Here is a 13910-nt window from a genome sequence, read left to right as displayed (position 1 = left end):
GGATTTTAGGCAATAGATCTGCGATCAAAAGAAATCCCTGACATTGAGATGACGACACTTGGGCTGCATCGTGTTATGCGTGTCCATTCCTCCCGGATTCACATCCACAGACAGATGCAATACGCAAAAATCTCTCTGCTCTCGTTTACCGTCTGAAACGCGCACCAGTCCTCCATCCGATTTAATCCCGCACGCGCCTCTCGCAGCAATAAGACGCGTTACATCTGTCGTGTGAATGAATAAATGAGGAGATGAGATTCATGCCTTGCGCGCAGATCGCGGGGATGGAGAGCGCCAGAGCACACAGCGCAGAATTCTGGCACACCCGACTATTCTGTATGCGTCTGTCACTGCTGTCCGCATAGCGGTAGAGGCATGCGATGGCCTGCTTACACGGTGTATTCATATTTCAAAAATGCATACGGATTTATTGTTGTGCGTTTAAACCTTCACGTTGGAAATGATAAACATCGCAGTTTGACTAACGTTTAGAATTAAATTCAAGCGCATTCGGCTTTAGGAAGTAAAAAACTACAAATCACAGAACCATGCCGGGAAGTGACGTAGAGCGTGACGTACTTGCGTTGCGGCGCGCGGCGCGAATCGGGCAAGCTTAACCACGCGTGAGTAAAGAACATCGATATCTACGTCAACAGTTAATAATAAACCGCGATAAGAAACTTGTTGTTAACGTAAGATGTAGAATGATGTACAAGGTGTCGCACGTTTAGTTTTTATGGAAAAACATCATGTTTTGAGAAGTACGTTAGTCTGGTAACGTAACGTTAGTACGAGACGTTATTTGTGTGGAAAGATGTGTTTTTAGCTTCTCATGCTAAACAAAACAGAACGTTTTAATAGTCTGCATTACAAATGCGGCCCCCCGGATGTTTACCCATAAAGCATTCGCGTCACTAAACTTCCTCTTTGTAGTATGTTTCGGGCCGGGAGTTTTTAATGGTGTTCCACGGGCTAACATTCCAACACATTTAACACAGTTTTGTTTATGATATGCTAGCACAGCTTATATGTTTAGAAAATGCAGTGTGCTGGTTATCCTGAAGACAAACTGCGCTCTCTGGCTGAGAGACTGCCATGCAGAGAGACACAGGTGACCACGCTGCTGTCACTCATGGGAGAGGTGAGTTATATATACAAACTATATTTTTTAATATATAATAATAAAGGCAACTTTCAAGAAAAGTTGGGTTTTTAATATAGAAAAGTACATTTACAAGCTGTTGGTTGAGGGCACCTGTTTGTTTTTGAGAGGACCTTATACATCTATTGAAAGCAACTTAAGCATCAGTTGCTAAATGAGAAAAAATGCAACAGAAAAGTTTTGCCTGCAGGTGCCACTTTGGTTTAATAAACTGCAATGACATTCATGCATTATGATAAAAGGGCGGTTTCCCAGACACAGTTGAAGACTAGTCTCAGACTAATTGAAATGTTAGATGTGTCTGGATATATTAAAATATATCAATGAGATTGTTTTGTCTCAAGATGCACACAGTCAATCTTTATTTTCCGTAAAGTATCTTAGTTAAATTAGGATATTCAAGCCGTATTTAATATGGCATTTACCTGGTTTAAGATGATCTCTTGTCTGGGAAACCACCCTTTATTGTAACAGTACTCAATTTCTTATTAAGCATTCTATTTTGTCCCACTGTATTTATATTTAATTTGTGATTTTTTTTAAATCGTGTTTGTATCGTGTCAAGATAATAATATGTTTAGTCTGCCAACAGCCAGATCAGTACAGCTATCCATCGATCTTCATTTATGGCCATAGAGCAACAGGGAAGAGTCATGTGGTGCTCTCTATCATGAAGGACCTGGAGGTAAGATTGTGAGAATAAATATTTATTTTTGTGTTATAAATGTATAGCAAAAGGTAATTTAAGGTGGTGGGGGCTATTGTTAATGATCTGTAACCTCATAATATATCACCTCATAATATAACTTCTCTAGTTTTCTTCCATATACTCTCTAAAGTCTCAGATTCATAAAAATTAGCCCATGGCAGTTTATGTTTGTATTGCTGCTCATAAGTCAGACATCTGGGTTTATAACCTCAAGGTTGTAGGCAAAAACCCATGCTTATAAAAAAAACTTAGTTGGATTAACATGTCTGACACTAGTTTTATGGTGGTGTTTGTGTTTTCGTGCAGCTTCCTAACACTTTCGTAGACTGTGTGGAGTGTGTGTCTCCTGCGCTCCTGTTTCACCGGGTGCTCTTGGCCTTTTTCGGTCCAGATGCTGCTGCATCGCTGCCACGCTGTCCCTCTTTGTCAGACTTTGTCAGGCTTTACAAACAAATGAGCTCAAAGACACCTGCTACCCAGACACGCTTTATAGTAAGTTTTCATTATTGTGCACTGTTGCTGTTCTATCATAAGTAAACACGTTCAATTTGTTTTCTGTGTTTGGGATTTACTGTTGATATTAGATACCTTATAGCAGGGCTTGACATTAAGCATTGTCATGTGGTTGGCCCAATTTGGCATTCACTTGTCTGAGTACAGAAAATACTTGTCCAGAGATAAACAAGGATTTCATTTGAAGTGTTTATTCAATTGTTTTGGAGTCTGATCAGTCCAGATGGCCTTTAAGCGTTCTACCTAGTGTCTACTGTGGCCAGCTGAATTGGTTATACTCTCTGTTATTGCAAAAAAACAAAGGCAAGCAGTAATTATTATTAGTGTCAGGGTTGTATGTTAACTTTATAAAATAAAAAAGTACTATAGTAAATTGAAGTAAAATTCCTAGATACTATAGTGTTTTGAACTTCACTGTTGCATACTATACTTTGTTTATCAATTGACTATAAGGGTGCTGCCATTTTCTATAGCAAATAACAGTTACCAGGGCTCCAGACTGCGACTAAAACTGCCGCAAATTTGTTTTTGGGAGTGATATTTTTGCAGAGATCGCCACTGGCGAACATGCAAATTTTTTCAAATTTATAAATTGTTTCCAACAGAAGCATCACACTTTTAAAAAATCCAGTGTAACTCTTTAAACTCTTAGCAATAAAGTATTTACTCTTTCATCCGGTATGTATTATATATAAATATGGTCTTGACATGCACCCTTTTCTGTTGGTTCCAATTAATTTAGAGTACAAATTTGGTCGGGTGTATTTAGAGTTTAAACAGTCGTCTTGGCAAAATAATAAAGCTTCTCTGGCTCTTTTTAAATAAGCAGAACCAAATCTGCTCTCAACTGCATTAAAATATACAGTATAGGCAGGCATCATTTTAAGACATTTGAGCACATTTACACACAATTATATTTGTGGACAAATGTAAAAACATTTGATACTATTCCACAGAATTCTGCAGATCTTTCCCAAATTTTAGTGCAGAATTAACATGAAAGGTCTGCAGATTCTGCATGGCCTTGCTTTTGAAGAAAAACAATAAAACCTATGAGAGGGAAGATGTACATACAACAGGATAACTAAAAGTACGTTAGAATACTGTATGTTATGTGGTTCTTAAAATTTTTTGGCGCCTGTGTTTATTCTCTATAGGAGCCTTAATAGATTTTTATCTATTGTCTGGTACCCTGATTACTATAGTACTCTACAGTAAATTTTTCGTGTTCAAGTTAACAGGACTTTTATTTTGATGGGTCGTCGGGAAGACACTTGAGATTTAGTATGTTTGACGAAGGCTTCTCTCAAACAGAAAAATGCTCATTCAATTATTTCTCATAGCTACTTTGGAGATGAAGTTCATCTATTTTATATCCTCATACAGTGCAGATTCAGAAAAATCCTCGTCACTCGTGTAGTATGTTAAACTGTGCATCTCATTTATTCAGACACGCAGAACAGCCAGACGACATACTTAAATAATAGGATTCCGCATCTGCATCTAGTTACATGATTATTGATTATTGTCATACACAATGACAAACCCACGTCACACAAACACGCAGCTCTGTCTTATGCACTTATTTGTATTGTTCTACATAAGTTATATGTCGCACTGTACAGCTCTGAGAGTTTTTTCTTTCAAGTTACTTGTCCGGTCCCGAGAAACATTTTCTCCCACTTGCCCGTACAAAACATTCACTTGCTGACAAGCGTTAATGTCGAGCCCTGGCCTGATTATTATTTTACTGTGAATCTGTGATGTAATTAAAGATTTGTTTAATATGTAGCATTTGTGTTACATTACATAAACTTTGGTAATGTTTTGTAGATTCTGGATAGAGCTGAACGCACGAGAGATATGGATTTCAGCCTGCTTCCTGCTCTCCTGCGCTTACAGGAACTGGTACAAATTCAATTTTACTAATGTTTTACGGCATCACTAAGAATAGAGTTACATCAGATTGCTTAAAAGCTCTGCCCTTTAAATAGGCCCATATCTGACAGGATGTTTTTTTATTGTCCTTTTATGTATTAGGACGCTTTTTATCCTCTTGTAAATGGAGATTTTACCTTTTAACAGTTGTCTGGCACTACGGTCTATATATAACTTCCTTGATTTCATAAACTTCATTACTTATTGTTTCTTTGTGTGACAGGTCAGTGATAATGTGACCGTTATCCTGCTCAGCCAAGTCGTCTGGGAGAAGTTTCGACCCAACACTGGCTGCTTTGAACCTCTGCTTTTTCATTTCCCAGACTACAATAAAGGTAGCCAAGGGTATTTGTCACAATAAGGGATGTATAGGCCATATTGAGGATGAAAACAAGACTGGTCCAGATGTCAGGTGTGCGTGAACTGTTCTCGCATCTCTCACGGAGGAGCTTGGGAGCATAAAGTACAGGCCTGGTCCTCTCTCGTCATACACTCCTGTCGCTTGTCCTTTTATGCTTCCAAGCTCCTCCGTGAGAGATGCGAGACCGGTGCACGGACAGCTGACGCTCGTCGCCTTTCCCTCACGGCTCTCGTCCTGCCCTGCTCGCCACAGTTCTGTTGGATGATTTATATTTGAACATTTGTGTCAGCAAGTGTTTCTGGACCGGTGTTGTTTACGTTTTGCCAAATGACCAAAATGACTTTGTTTTTCTGATCAGAGCCTAATAGATGTTTTTTATTAATCTCTATATTGGCCATTCAATTATTATTATATACTAGGGATGTAGCGATATCCCTAAAGACCTATCATTTCATACAGTCATGTGACCACGATAATATTGAGACAATTTAGTTATTGCGATACCATGAATTTGATAATATTGATAAATCCCTATTATAAACTTAATATGAATCTATTTAGTTATGATAAAGACGTGTACTGTTTCCCCTAATAGTGTAAAAAACACATATTTGGTTCCTCAGCGGAGCTTGTGCAAATTCTGTCTCAGGATCATCACCCCTCTTACACACCTGAGCTCTACGCCTCCTACATCAACATCCTGCTAGGGGTCTTTTTCTCAGTGTGCAGGGATCTAAGGGAACTCAGACACCTGGTGAGATCATGCATGCCCTAAAACTGTCTAAGGCCGTGTTCACACTTGACTTCTTTTTTTGAAGCTGCTAGCGTCTGTTTTACATTACAATCCAATGGAGTAAACCCTGCTTTCAAAAATGTCTTTTGAGGTTGAAAAAAGTTGAGCTTTTCTGAAAAGGTCTACGTCAAGCACCGTTTTCACAGCTAACCAATGACAGAGACCTGTCATTTCCATAACATACGAAGAACATGATTGGTCGTTTAGGCTCAAGTGTGAACACAGCCTTTGTCCGTTATTGGCTTGTAGCACTTAAGATCCATGGAAAGGCATGTAGTTGTGCTAAATGCTTGATTGTGATTGTTTGAAACAGGCTGCCCTGAATTTTCCCAAGTTCTGTGAGCCACTGGAGAAAGGAGAAGGTAAAATATTTCAACTCAAGACAGCCTTCGATTCAACTGGTTTATGTAATACTCAAAAAATTTATATAGAGTCATGTTTACTCATCCCATGCTTTCTGACAAAAATTCAACAGAAACTGACCACAATCTTGAAAAATTAATTTCTGTTTTCATTTTTGGATGAACTATCACTTTAAATATTAATTTCCTATATTACATATAATATTATTTTTTCTTTTCTTCAGCCAAAGAGAGCGATATTCACAAGCTATGGAGAAATGTTGAGCCCCATCTGCAAAGAGCCATGCAGACAGTTTACCTCCGAGAGGTGTCCAGGTCTGTTTGTGATGTGTGATTCTTATAAAGTGTTCACAGCTGCACCTGTGCACCTCCTGGGCAGAATGTCATCAATCATTGTGTGTGAATGTGTGTTTATTTGCTGTGATCAGCATGCAATGGAAGGAGCAGCAGATGGACGAGGAGACCACAACACCCAGAGGTACACACACACACACACACATTCGTCTGCACGATCAGACGGGAAGGTCGCACACTCGCAGGCCATCTGCTGGAGTTGAGTAGCATTGCCAGGATATGATGAATAAACCGGTTCCAAATCTTTTTCCAGGACAGAGTGCCAGGACTTCTACTTATATCTGCCCTCTCACCACACATTAGCTAATGGGTTGCCCTCCTGAGTCATGCCTCACAGTGATTTCATGCATTATTAGTTTGTGGGGTGTGCTAAGGGAAGCATCACTGTAATTACTGGTTATACTTTGAGTTAGAGATTTGAACAAACCCCTTATCCTGAGTACTAAACTGTATTGTTGCATAACTCTTGCTGAAAGAGGTGTGCTTTTACTTTTCTGGATGTTTAAGCAGGTAAAAGCAAAAGCACATACACTTGCATATAGGGTGGGTCCAAATCTATATCCAAGCATTAGAATACACACTTATAGACTTTGAGGCTTGTTGACAGGGAAGCTATAATATATGTAGGTGATTTCTAGACAAGTAGGCTCCTTTGACTTGGGGCACTTCTGTTGTGAATAGGTTTGTTCCTTTTGTATCAGCCAATGAGAAGTCTTCCTCCTGTTGTAGGTTTATCAGCTCATGCTCACATAGAGCTGCCATATTATTCCAAGTTTCTGCTAATCGCTGCGTACCTGGCATCTTTTAACCCTGCACGCACAGACAGACGCTTCTTTCTTAAGGTTTGTAGCGCCCTGACCTCTCTTTCCGATCCATACATGACGTCTCAATTTATTACAAATGAATGATTCTTGATCGTAGTAAATCATAAAGATGAAGAGTGTTTATTTATTTTTGTCACAGTGTCATGGGAAAATAAAGAAGACAAATTTCTTGAAGAAACACGAGAAGGTTTGTGGTTGCTTCTGTCCTTCACTGTTTATGGTTTCTCCTCCTGCTGGTTTATTAATTCAGTCTCCTCTGAATTCACCATTATTGTCTCTTTCCTGCAGACTAGTAACCATCTGTTGGGACCGAAGCCTTTTCCACTTGACAGACTGTTGGCTATATTCTACAGCGTGGTTGATAGCAGAGTTGCACCTACTGCCAGTATCTTCTCGCAGGTCCTTTATTTGATCAAATAATGAAGTTCGGCAAAATAATTATGCTTGATATGCGATCAATTTGTGCCATCAATGTTATTTAGCCTGGGTAGTGTAATATGTGATTTATACGCATTATGGGAGGCTAAACAAGGCATGTAATCATTTTTATTTGCTTCATAAATGATTTATAAGGGTCAAAGCTTTGTAATTAATTTTCTTTGATTAATAAGAATGATAAATGTTTCTGTATTTTCAGTAATAGAAAAGCAGAAAATCTATGAGAAATTGTTATTCTGCTGTAAAATGATAATTATTTCTATGCAGTACAACAAATCAGTGTTGTTTTTAATAAATTGGTTTTATTTCAAATGTTTATATGTTTGTTGGGCTTGTTGCAGATCATGTCTTTGGTGACTCTGCAGCTTCTCACACAGATTGGACATGATGACCAGCTGGACGCACCCAAATTCAAATGTGCAGTGTCAATGGACTTCGTTCTCGCCATTTCCAGGTATGTGTGAGTGTGTGATGTTCCGACTGTTTGATTCGTTTAACAACTTGATCATAACAAAATTTAATGATTTGTGTTTTCTTCCTTATAGAACTGTAAACTTCGATGTGGTGAAATATCTTTATGACTTCCTATGAGCCTGTTTTGGAATTAAACTGACATCTAATTGGACTAAGCATTTAGGATTATTTGAATGACAGCAGAAGAAATAAGCTCTTCATCTTCTTCCCTTTTATAAGGAAAATACAATTGTAGCAAATGATTGAAACTGTGTTCACTGCTTCTCATGTGTTGATTGTGTCAGTTTTGCCGATAATGGCTTGACGAAAAGCATGACATCACTGTTAAACCGTCACAGTTGCATCTACATTGAAAATTCCATTTATAATTACCCTCGCAGTGGCAGAAACAAAGCCTAAACAGGAATTAAACACATTTGTAGAAATGAATTTTTTGTTCTCCGGAATGTAAGTGATTGAAATGTAGTTGTTTTTAATATATATTTATTTGGCGTTACAGTCTCTTTATTCAGCTTTTCAAAGCCAGCTGGTGCGAGCAGCGTCTGACTCACAAGGTCTCTATGGTAATAGATTGCTGTTGTCATGGAAACTGAGCAGACCATAGTTAAAAGACAACATACTGTGACTCATGTATTCTCATAGAATGACGTAATCGGAAACAAAGACAGGGGGTTGGAGGAGGGTAAAATTGGTGTCATTTTTATTGCACAAATACTAAACCGGTTAATTGCCAAGCAGCTTTGCAGTACATCAGAAGGCACCTTTATAATGTGTCTATGTCGTCAAAGAAACTGTTGGAAGCTTTGCAAGAGCACAACAAACCACTTTTGCACTCATACAGTGAGAATAACTTGTAGGTGGAAATGTTAAATATACAATCCATGTAAATATGCACATGGCTTTGAAAAACATTTTTCACTTTGTATTAAGGTGGGTGACATTATATTTTCGGAAGTTTGATATATTTTATTGAAAACTATTTTTAGCAATTTAGACTTATTTCATTGTTAACACGGACAATAAATAATTACTTTTCATTGAGTTTTTTGTATGTATTACTTTTATTTGTATGTTCTATGAGGCTAATTACAAGAAAAAACTTTACCACTGACATAACTTTACTATTGTTCATTGTTATAAATGACTAATAACCCAAATAAATGTTGGAAAGAAATTATCTAGAACCTCATTGTAAATTGTTCCCCAACTATTTTATGTTTGACCGTCTTTACAGTGAGGTGAAATAATTATTTGATCACCTGCTGATTTTGTAAGTTTGCCTGCTTACAAAGAAATGAAGGGTCTATCATTTTCATGGTAGGTTTATCTAAACTGATAGAGAAAAATTCAGGGGAATGTTTTTTATAGGTTATAAATTGATTTGCATTTCACTCAGTAAAATAAGTATTTGATCCCCGAGCAAAACATACCATTTATTAATTTTATTTTTTAAATCAAATGTTGTAACTGTTACTAACATAAATAATTATATTGACATTAAGTAACATTAATAAAGATCAATACATGCTGAAAACGATATTGCTTATTGTTAGTTCATGTAAGTTCATGCATTTACTAATGTTAACAAATACAACCTTTTTGTAAAGTGCTACAGAATGTTTGTACTTTAAAAACTCAGTTAAAAAAGCTATATTAAATGTGCTTTAAAATGGCAAGAATAAAGAGAAAGAATAATTCTGTAGTGCAATGCAATAATGAATCATTAATAAATGTCTTCACTAACTTCTTAGTCAGTCTTTTGTAAATTTCTACTTAAAGAAAAACAATTCAAAAGATTTATTTTCATATAGTTTGTACAAGTGCCAGAAAATATACATTATGAATGAGTTGCCCACATCAAAAACTGACTCTTCCATGATGCCCCTCTCTGTGCCTTTTGGGAAACAATTGGTTTAGATGTGAATTAAAAATTAATGTCAATTTAATCTCTTCACTGCTGTAGCTCTCTCCTTGTATTTATAAATCTTTGTACTTTTTTTACATTTTCTAATAATTTGTCTTCAGATAACTCACATAAGTATGATAACCAAGCGCATGTCAGAGACTCAAAAGCCTAAAACGGCCTAAAAGAGAACACGAAGTGACATGCAAAGCCAACATTTTATATGCTGTGTCTCCTGTTATGGATCATGGCCACTATGTGTGAAAGGTCTAAACTCTTCATCATCACCTCCATAAAGTCTTCATCACTGCGAGCGCCTGCTACAAACTCTTCCAGTGACAGCTCCCCTGTTAACATGAGATAATGTCTCACAACAATGAGTCATTATTAAAGAGAAGCTTCAGCTTGTTTATGTTCTTAGAGGCTAAAATGTCGTATAAAACAAGGTTTAACTCACCGTCTCCATTGATGTCAATTCTGTCGAACACTCGATTTGTAAACTCCTCAGCGCTCAAATCCTGAGCCTCACTTCCATTGATGGCGCGGATGGCCTATATAAAAAAACAAAGGAATGATATGTTTGTGATGGGTAACATACATACCTTCTGTGTTCCGTGCCATTGTCATTCACTTTTGAAAAATTGATCTGTCTTACCTTTATGATATTTAGCAGCTCATGTCTATCAATGCAGCCGTTGCCATCCACATCATAAAGTCGGAAATACCACCTTAGTTTGTGCTCCATTTTGCCTCTCATTACTAGACTGAGAGCCGCTACATACTCCATGAAGTCAATATAACCGTCCTGCAAACAAGCAAATTCCTTTGAGTAATATTATTAAGAACTTATTATTCAATTACGAAAAAATATGGACAAGCTTCCATTGAGCTTACCAATGGTGTTTAAATTGCCATCTTTCTGCTATGCCATGTCACTTACTATGGTTCATACAATGTTGTACACAGTGGATATATGAAAATGTGGTTATAACATATAGCTGTCTGGTTTTTATGGTATTTAGGACCATATCTAAATATAATTAAAATGAAATTCTTTGGTCCATAGAGAAATCAAGTCAATGATAGGGAATAAGACAGTACTGCAGAGTCAAAAGTGGTTAGCACTTATTTGCTGTGGAAAACTACACTACCCATAATTCCAAAGAGAGATCCACCAGAGAACTCGGCACTATTTTTTATATCTATTTTTTAAATAGTTGATAGAGGTCTAGTCATGTTATATAATCTACAAACTGTGATTAAAGGCATAGTTCACCCAAAACTAAACATTCTGTCATCATTAAAAATCTGTATATAACTTTCTTCAGTGGAACACAAAAGAAGATATTTTGAGAAGTCTTTGTTTTTGGGGGAAATTCGCCTTTAAATTGATTAGATAATGAACCGATGGATTGTCTGAAGACATACTGTATATTTTATATGGTTAGAAATAAACCTGTCCCCCTCTAAAATGTGAATATTTTGTAACAAATCTTAAAAATAGGTTTTTTAATCGTCGTTTAAATAATGACTGTTAAAAATGTATCAAACAATCAAAATTCCAGAACTAATCAGAATTAAATCCCTTTCATAATATATGTCCTACATTAACTATTTGTTTTTGATGTTGTCAGTTCCACAACAGAAAGACTATCCTAAGAGGCTCTGCACGTTTAGATGATTTATGGGGGATCAAGATTAGGATGATGAGGGTGCCCTCTGGAGGATTACAAACAAGAGAGAGAGAGAGACACAGCCACATGTCACAGATATAATCCTCAGGTCAATACACCCTCCTGAAAATATCACCTGTTTCACCTGTCTGGTCAGGCTCAGGGACAAGGTCAAGGACTATTGTCGATTTGGGAGTCTATGGAGTTCTTTTTTCATGTTACAAGTATATGTGGCCCAGTCTGTGAAAACCAGGCTAAAGTATAAAAATGTAGACAATGAGCATCAAAGTTTGTTTTCAATCATTCATTCTAGATATAAAGATTCTATCGATAGATATATTAATAGATTATCACAGAAAGCTCTTTAAATTACGTAGAATATTTTATGTAGAAAACAGTAAAAAATATGTATAAAAATGACTGGGTTTCCGCATGCAGGGTCACATATTAGAAATCATACTGGTAAATGCCGAAATAATTGTATCAACATGCGATTTTAATGCAAAAAAGTCCTAAAATGTTATATTCGTTACGGCATGTCCAAAAGATCAGATCTATTTCCACAAGATGATCTTACATAAACAGTCTGTACATGTAAGTGTCATTGATAAGCTCATTATTATTGTATTAATATGAGTCATTGTAAATGAAAGCCGACATGAAGTGACATAAATAGCATACATATAGATCCAGACAACACGAGAGTATGCACTCACCTGATCTGACAGTTAACCGATATGCAAAACTGTACACTAAAAACCTAAATAAACACTTGGGTTTCACTAATAATATTGAAAAAGTGAAATATCAAGCGCGTTATCAATTTAGAAGCCAATAATGCACTAAATAAATTCTGAAAAGCTGGAAGTATATGGTACACTTTTAGACCAAAGCCAACTTTTCTCTCTCTCAAACTGACAGTTCTTAGTCTGTGAAGTCTAAATTATGGGTATCAGTCTGATATGATGCAACCGAATGCAATGAAAATCAGTGTTTTGCATCGAAAAATACACCTGCACAGCCAGTTTAAAGTTGGTTTGAGAACACTATAGTACATCCAAGCTTATTTTTTAGATATTCATCACTCACCTTGTTCATGTCGAAGGTGCGAAACATTTGCTCAATATACGCATTAGCCTCCAGATCCAGACCTCTGAGACCAAAGAACTGCTTAAACTCATGCAGTGTTAGCTGACCAGACGGACACTCAGTCATGAACTTCTTATACCAAAGATGCATTTCAACGGCCTGCAGGTCGTCCACGGTGCTGCCGTTAGTATTCCCCATTGCTCAACCACTCAAGAATGTGGACTGATTGTTTTGGAGAGCTGGATATTTCGTCTATACCAAGAGATTCTTGATATAGCAATGCTCTGGATCTAGAAGCCCAACAGGTGTGCTGTGCAAGCAAAAGTTTAGCTTCTCACAGGCACACAAGACTTAGACCTCGGGAAGAGGTGAGCACCCCTCGGCGGCTTTTGTACCTACCCGGGATCAGACATGGCCAATAAACTCCACCTTATTGATATTAACTGAGACTAATCCACCTGAAAGCTCAGCTTAAGGTGGCTGGAATGTCCATGGTGAGATTGGGGACATGCTGACAACCCCTCCTCTGGTGATGACTTGCAAACTCTCTTATAAAGGACAATAATGCATGTATCAAAATGTATTCTTGAAATGTACATTTCTTAATTTAGTCCCGTATTCACATACATTTATGAATTTAAGAGACGTTTCTATCCAAAGCAACCTAGTTTATTCAAGCTATACATTTATTAGTGTGTGTGTGTTTACCCTAAACTAGGTCAAGTGTTGCATAGTGAAAACATGCAAATTATGTGTTTTGCAAATGTTTATTTGAAATTGTTTCAGCCATTGTAATATGGTGCTATGGTGACATGAGTTTCAGCAGATACAACACATAATACCTTTCCACTATTTTGGCGTTAAAGGATCAAACACAATATGGAAGGAAAATTATATAATGAATATAAAAATAAAAAGGTTTCAATTTCAAAGCATTCACAAACTGACATATTTTACATCGATACACTTTGATTGTCAAATATGACATACCACAGATATATAACACACTGGTCAGTAGACACTTCTAATAGTTTTATCACAGTTTTATAACAGGAATTAAATGCGTCTATATGGAGGTTGAATGGAATGCAGATGGAAAAGTCACAAGAAAGTATAAAAAAAATCAAGTTATCAACTTCTCAAAATCAACAGACAGAAAATATTAAATGTAGAAAATTTTAGAAATCCGTCTATCCTAGAAGGTTTTGCTCTACAAATTTTAATTATTTTTTTAATAAATCATTACTATTTAACCAATAAAAATTATTAAAAAGAGCCTTTTCTACTTTAACAACACAGCGATTTCTTCTAAGTGTA

The 13910-nt window shown here is 36.8% G+C and overlaps 2 protein-coding genes across 7 annotated transcripts; one reads left to right on the top strand and one right to left on the bottom strand.

Annotated features, from left to right (window-relative positions):
• The first annotated feature begins 554 nt into the window (after positions 1-554).
• Positions 555-9677, top strand: orc5 (origin recognition complex, subunit 5). 6 transcript variants are annotated; one of them, XM_079454918.1, is made up of 15 exons: positions 555-623; positions 1024-1141; positions 1755-1847; positions 2178-2363; positions 4218-4292; positions 4546-4657; positions 5307-5437; positions 5790-5838; positions 6063-6153; positions 6267-6316; positions 6922-7034; positions 7156-7203; positions 7305-7415; positions 7796-7908; positions 8000-9677. In XM_079454918.1, the coding sequence occupies exons 2-15, from the start codon at positions 1040-1042 to the stop codon at positions 8043-8045; spliced, it is 1320 nt and encodes a 439-aa protein (XP_079311044.1). In that variant the 5' UTR covers positions 555-623; positions 1024-1039; the 3' UTR covers positions 8046-9677. The 6 variants fall into 6 exon arrangements, with proteins under 6 accessions (XP_079311044.1, XP_079311045.1, XP_079311043.1 ...); XM_079454919.1 differs by having other exon boundaries at positions 559-623; positions 1037-1141; XM_079454917.1 differs by having other exon boundaries at positions 561-623; positions 1019-1141.
• Positions 8606-13118, bottom strand: guca1aa (guanylate cyclase activator 1Aa). Its single transcript, XM_079454923.1, has 4 exons — positions 12594-13118; positions 10487-10636; positions 10289-10382; positions 8606-10178 (listed from the first exon to the last, which is right to left on the bottom strand). Exons 1-4 carry the CDS (start codon positions 12789-12791, stop codon positions 10051-10053), a joined length of 570 nt encoding a protein of 189 aa, XP_079311049.1. The 5' UTR covers positions 12792-13118; the 3' UTR covers positions 8606-10050.
• Positions 13119-13910: the final 792 nt, after the last annotated feature.

This window comes from Barbatula barbatula (genome assembly GCF_947034865.1).
Source record: "Barbatula barbatula genome assembly, chromosome: 4".
Classification (NCBI taxonomy): domain Eukaryota; kingdom Metazoa; phylum Chordata; class Actinopteri; order Cypriniformes; family Nemacheilidae; genus Barbatula; species Barbatula barbatula.
The sequence above is the reverse complement of the archived record's forward strand: the minus strand, read 5'-3'. Positions and strand labels throughout refer to the sequence as shown.

Bases quoted from the DNA above. Each gene is read 5' to 3' on its own strand.
- guca1aa (XM_079454923.1), bottom strand. From the start codon at position 12,791: ATGGGGAATACTAACGGCAGCACCGTGGACGACCTGCAGGCCGTTGAA. The intron at 10,637-12,593 runs GTGAGTGATGAA...GCTTGTTTGCAG, and splicing joins GCACCTTCGACATGAACAAG to GACGGTTATATTGACTTCAT. The intron at 10,179-10,288 runs GTGAGTTAAACC...TCATGTTAACAG, and splicing joins AATTGACATCAATGGAGACG to GGGAGCTGTCACTGGAAGAG.
- orc5 (XM_079454918.1), top strand. From the start codon at position 1,040: ATGCAGTGTGCTGGTTATCCTGAAGACAAACTGCGCTCTCTGGCTGAG. The intron at 7,035-7,155 runs GTTTGTAGCGCC...TTTTTGTCACAG, and splicing joins ACAGACGCTTCTTTCTTAAG to TGTCATGGGAAAATAAAGAA. The intron at 7,909-7,999 runs GTATGTGTGAGT...TCTTCCTTATAG, and splicing joins TTCGTTCTCGCCATTTCCAG to AACTGTAAACTTCGATGTGG.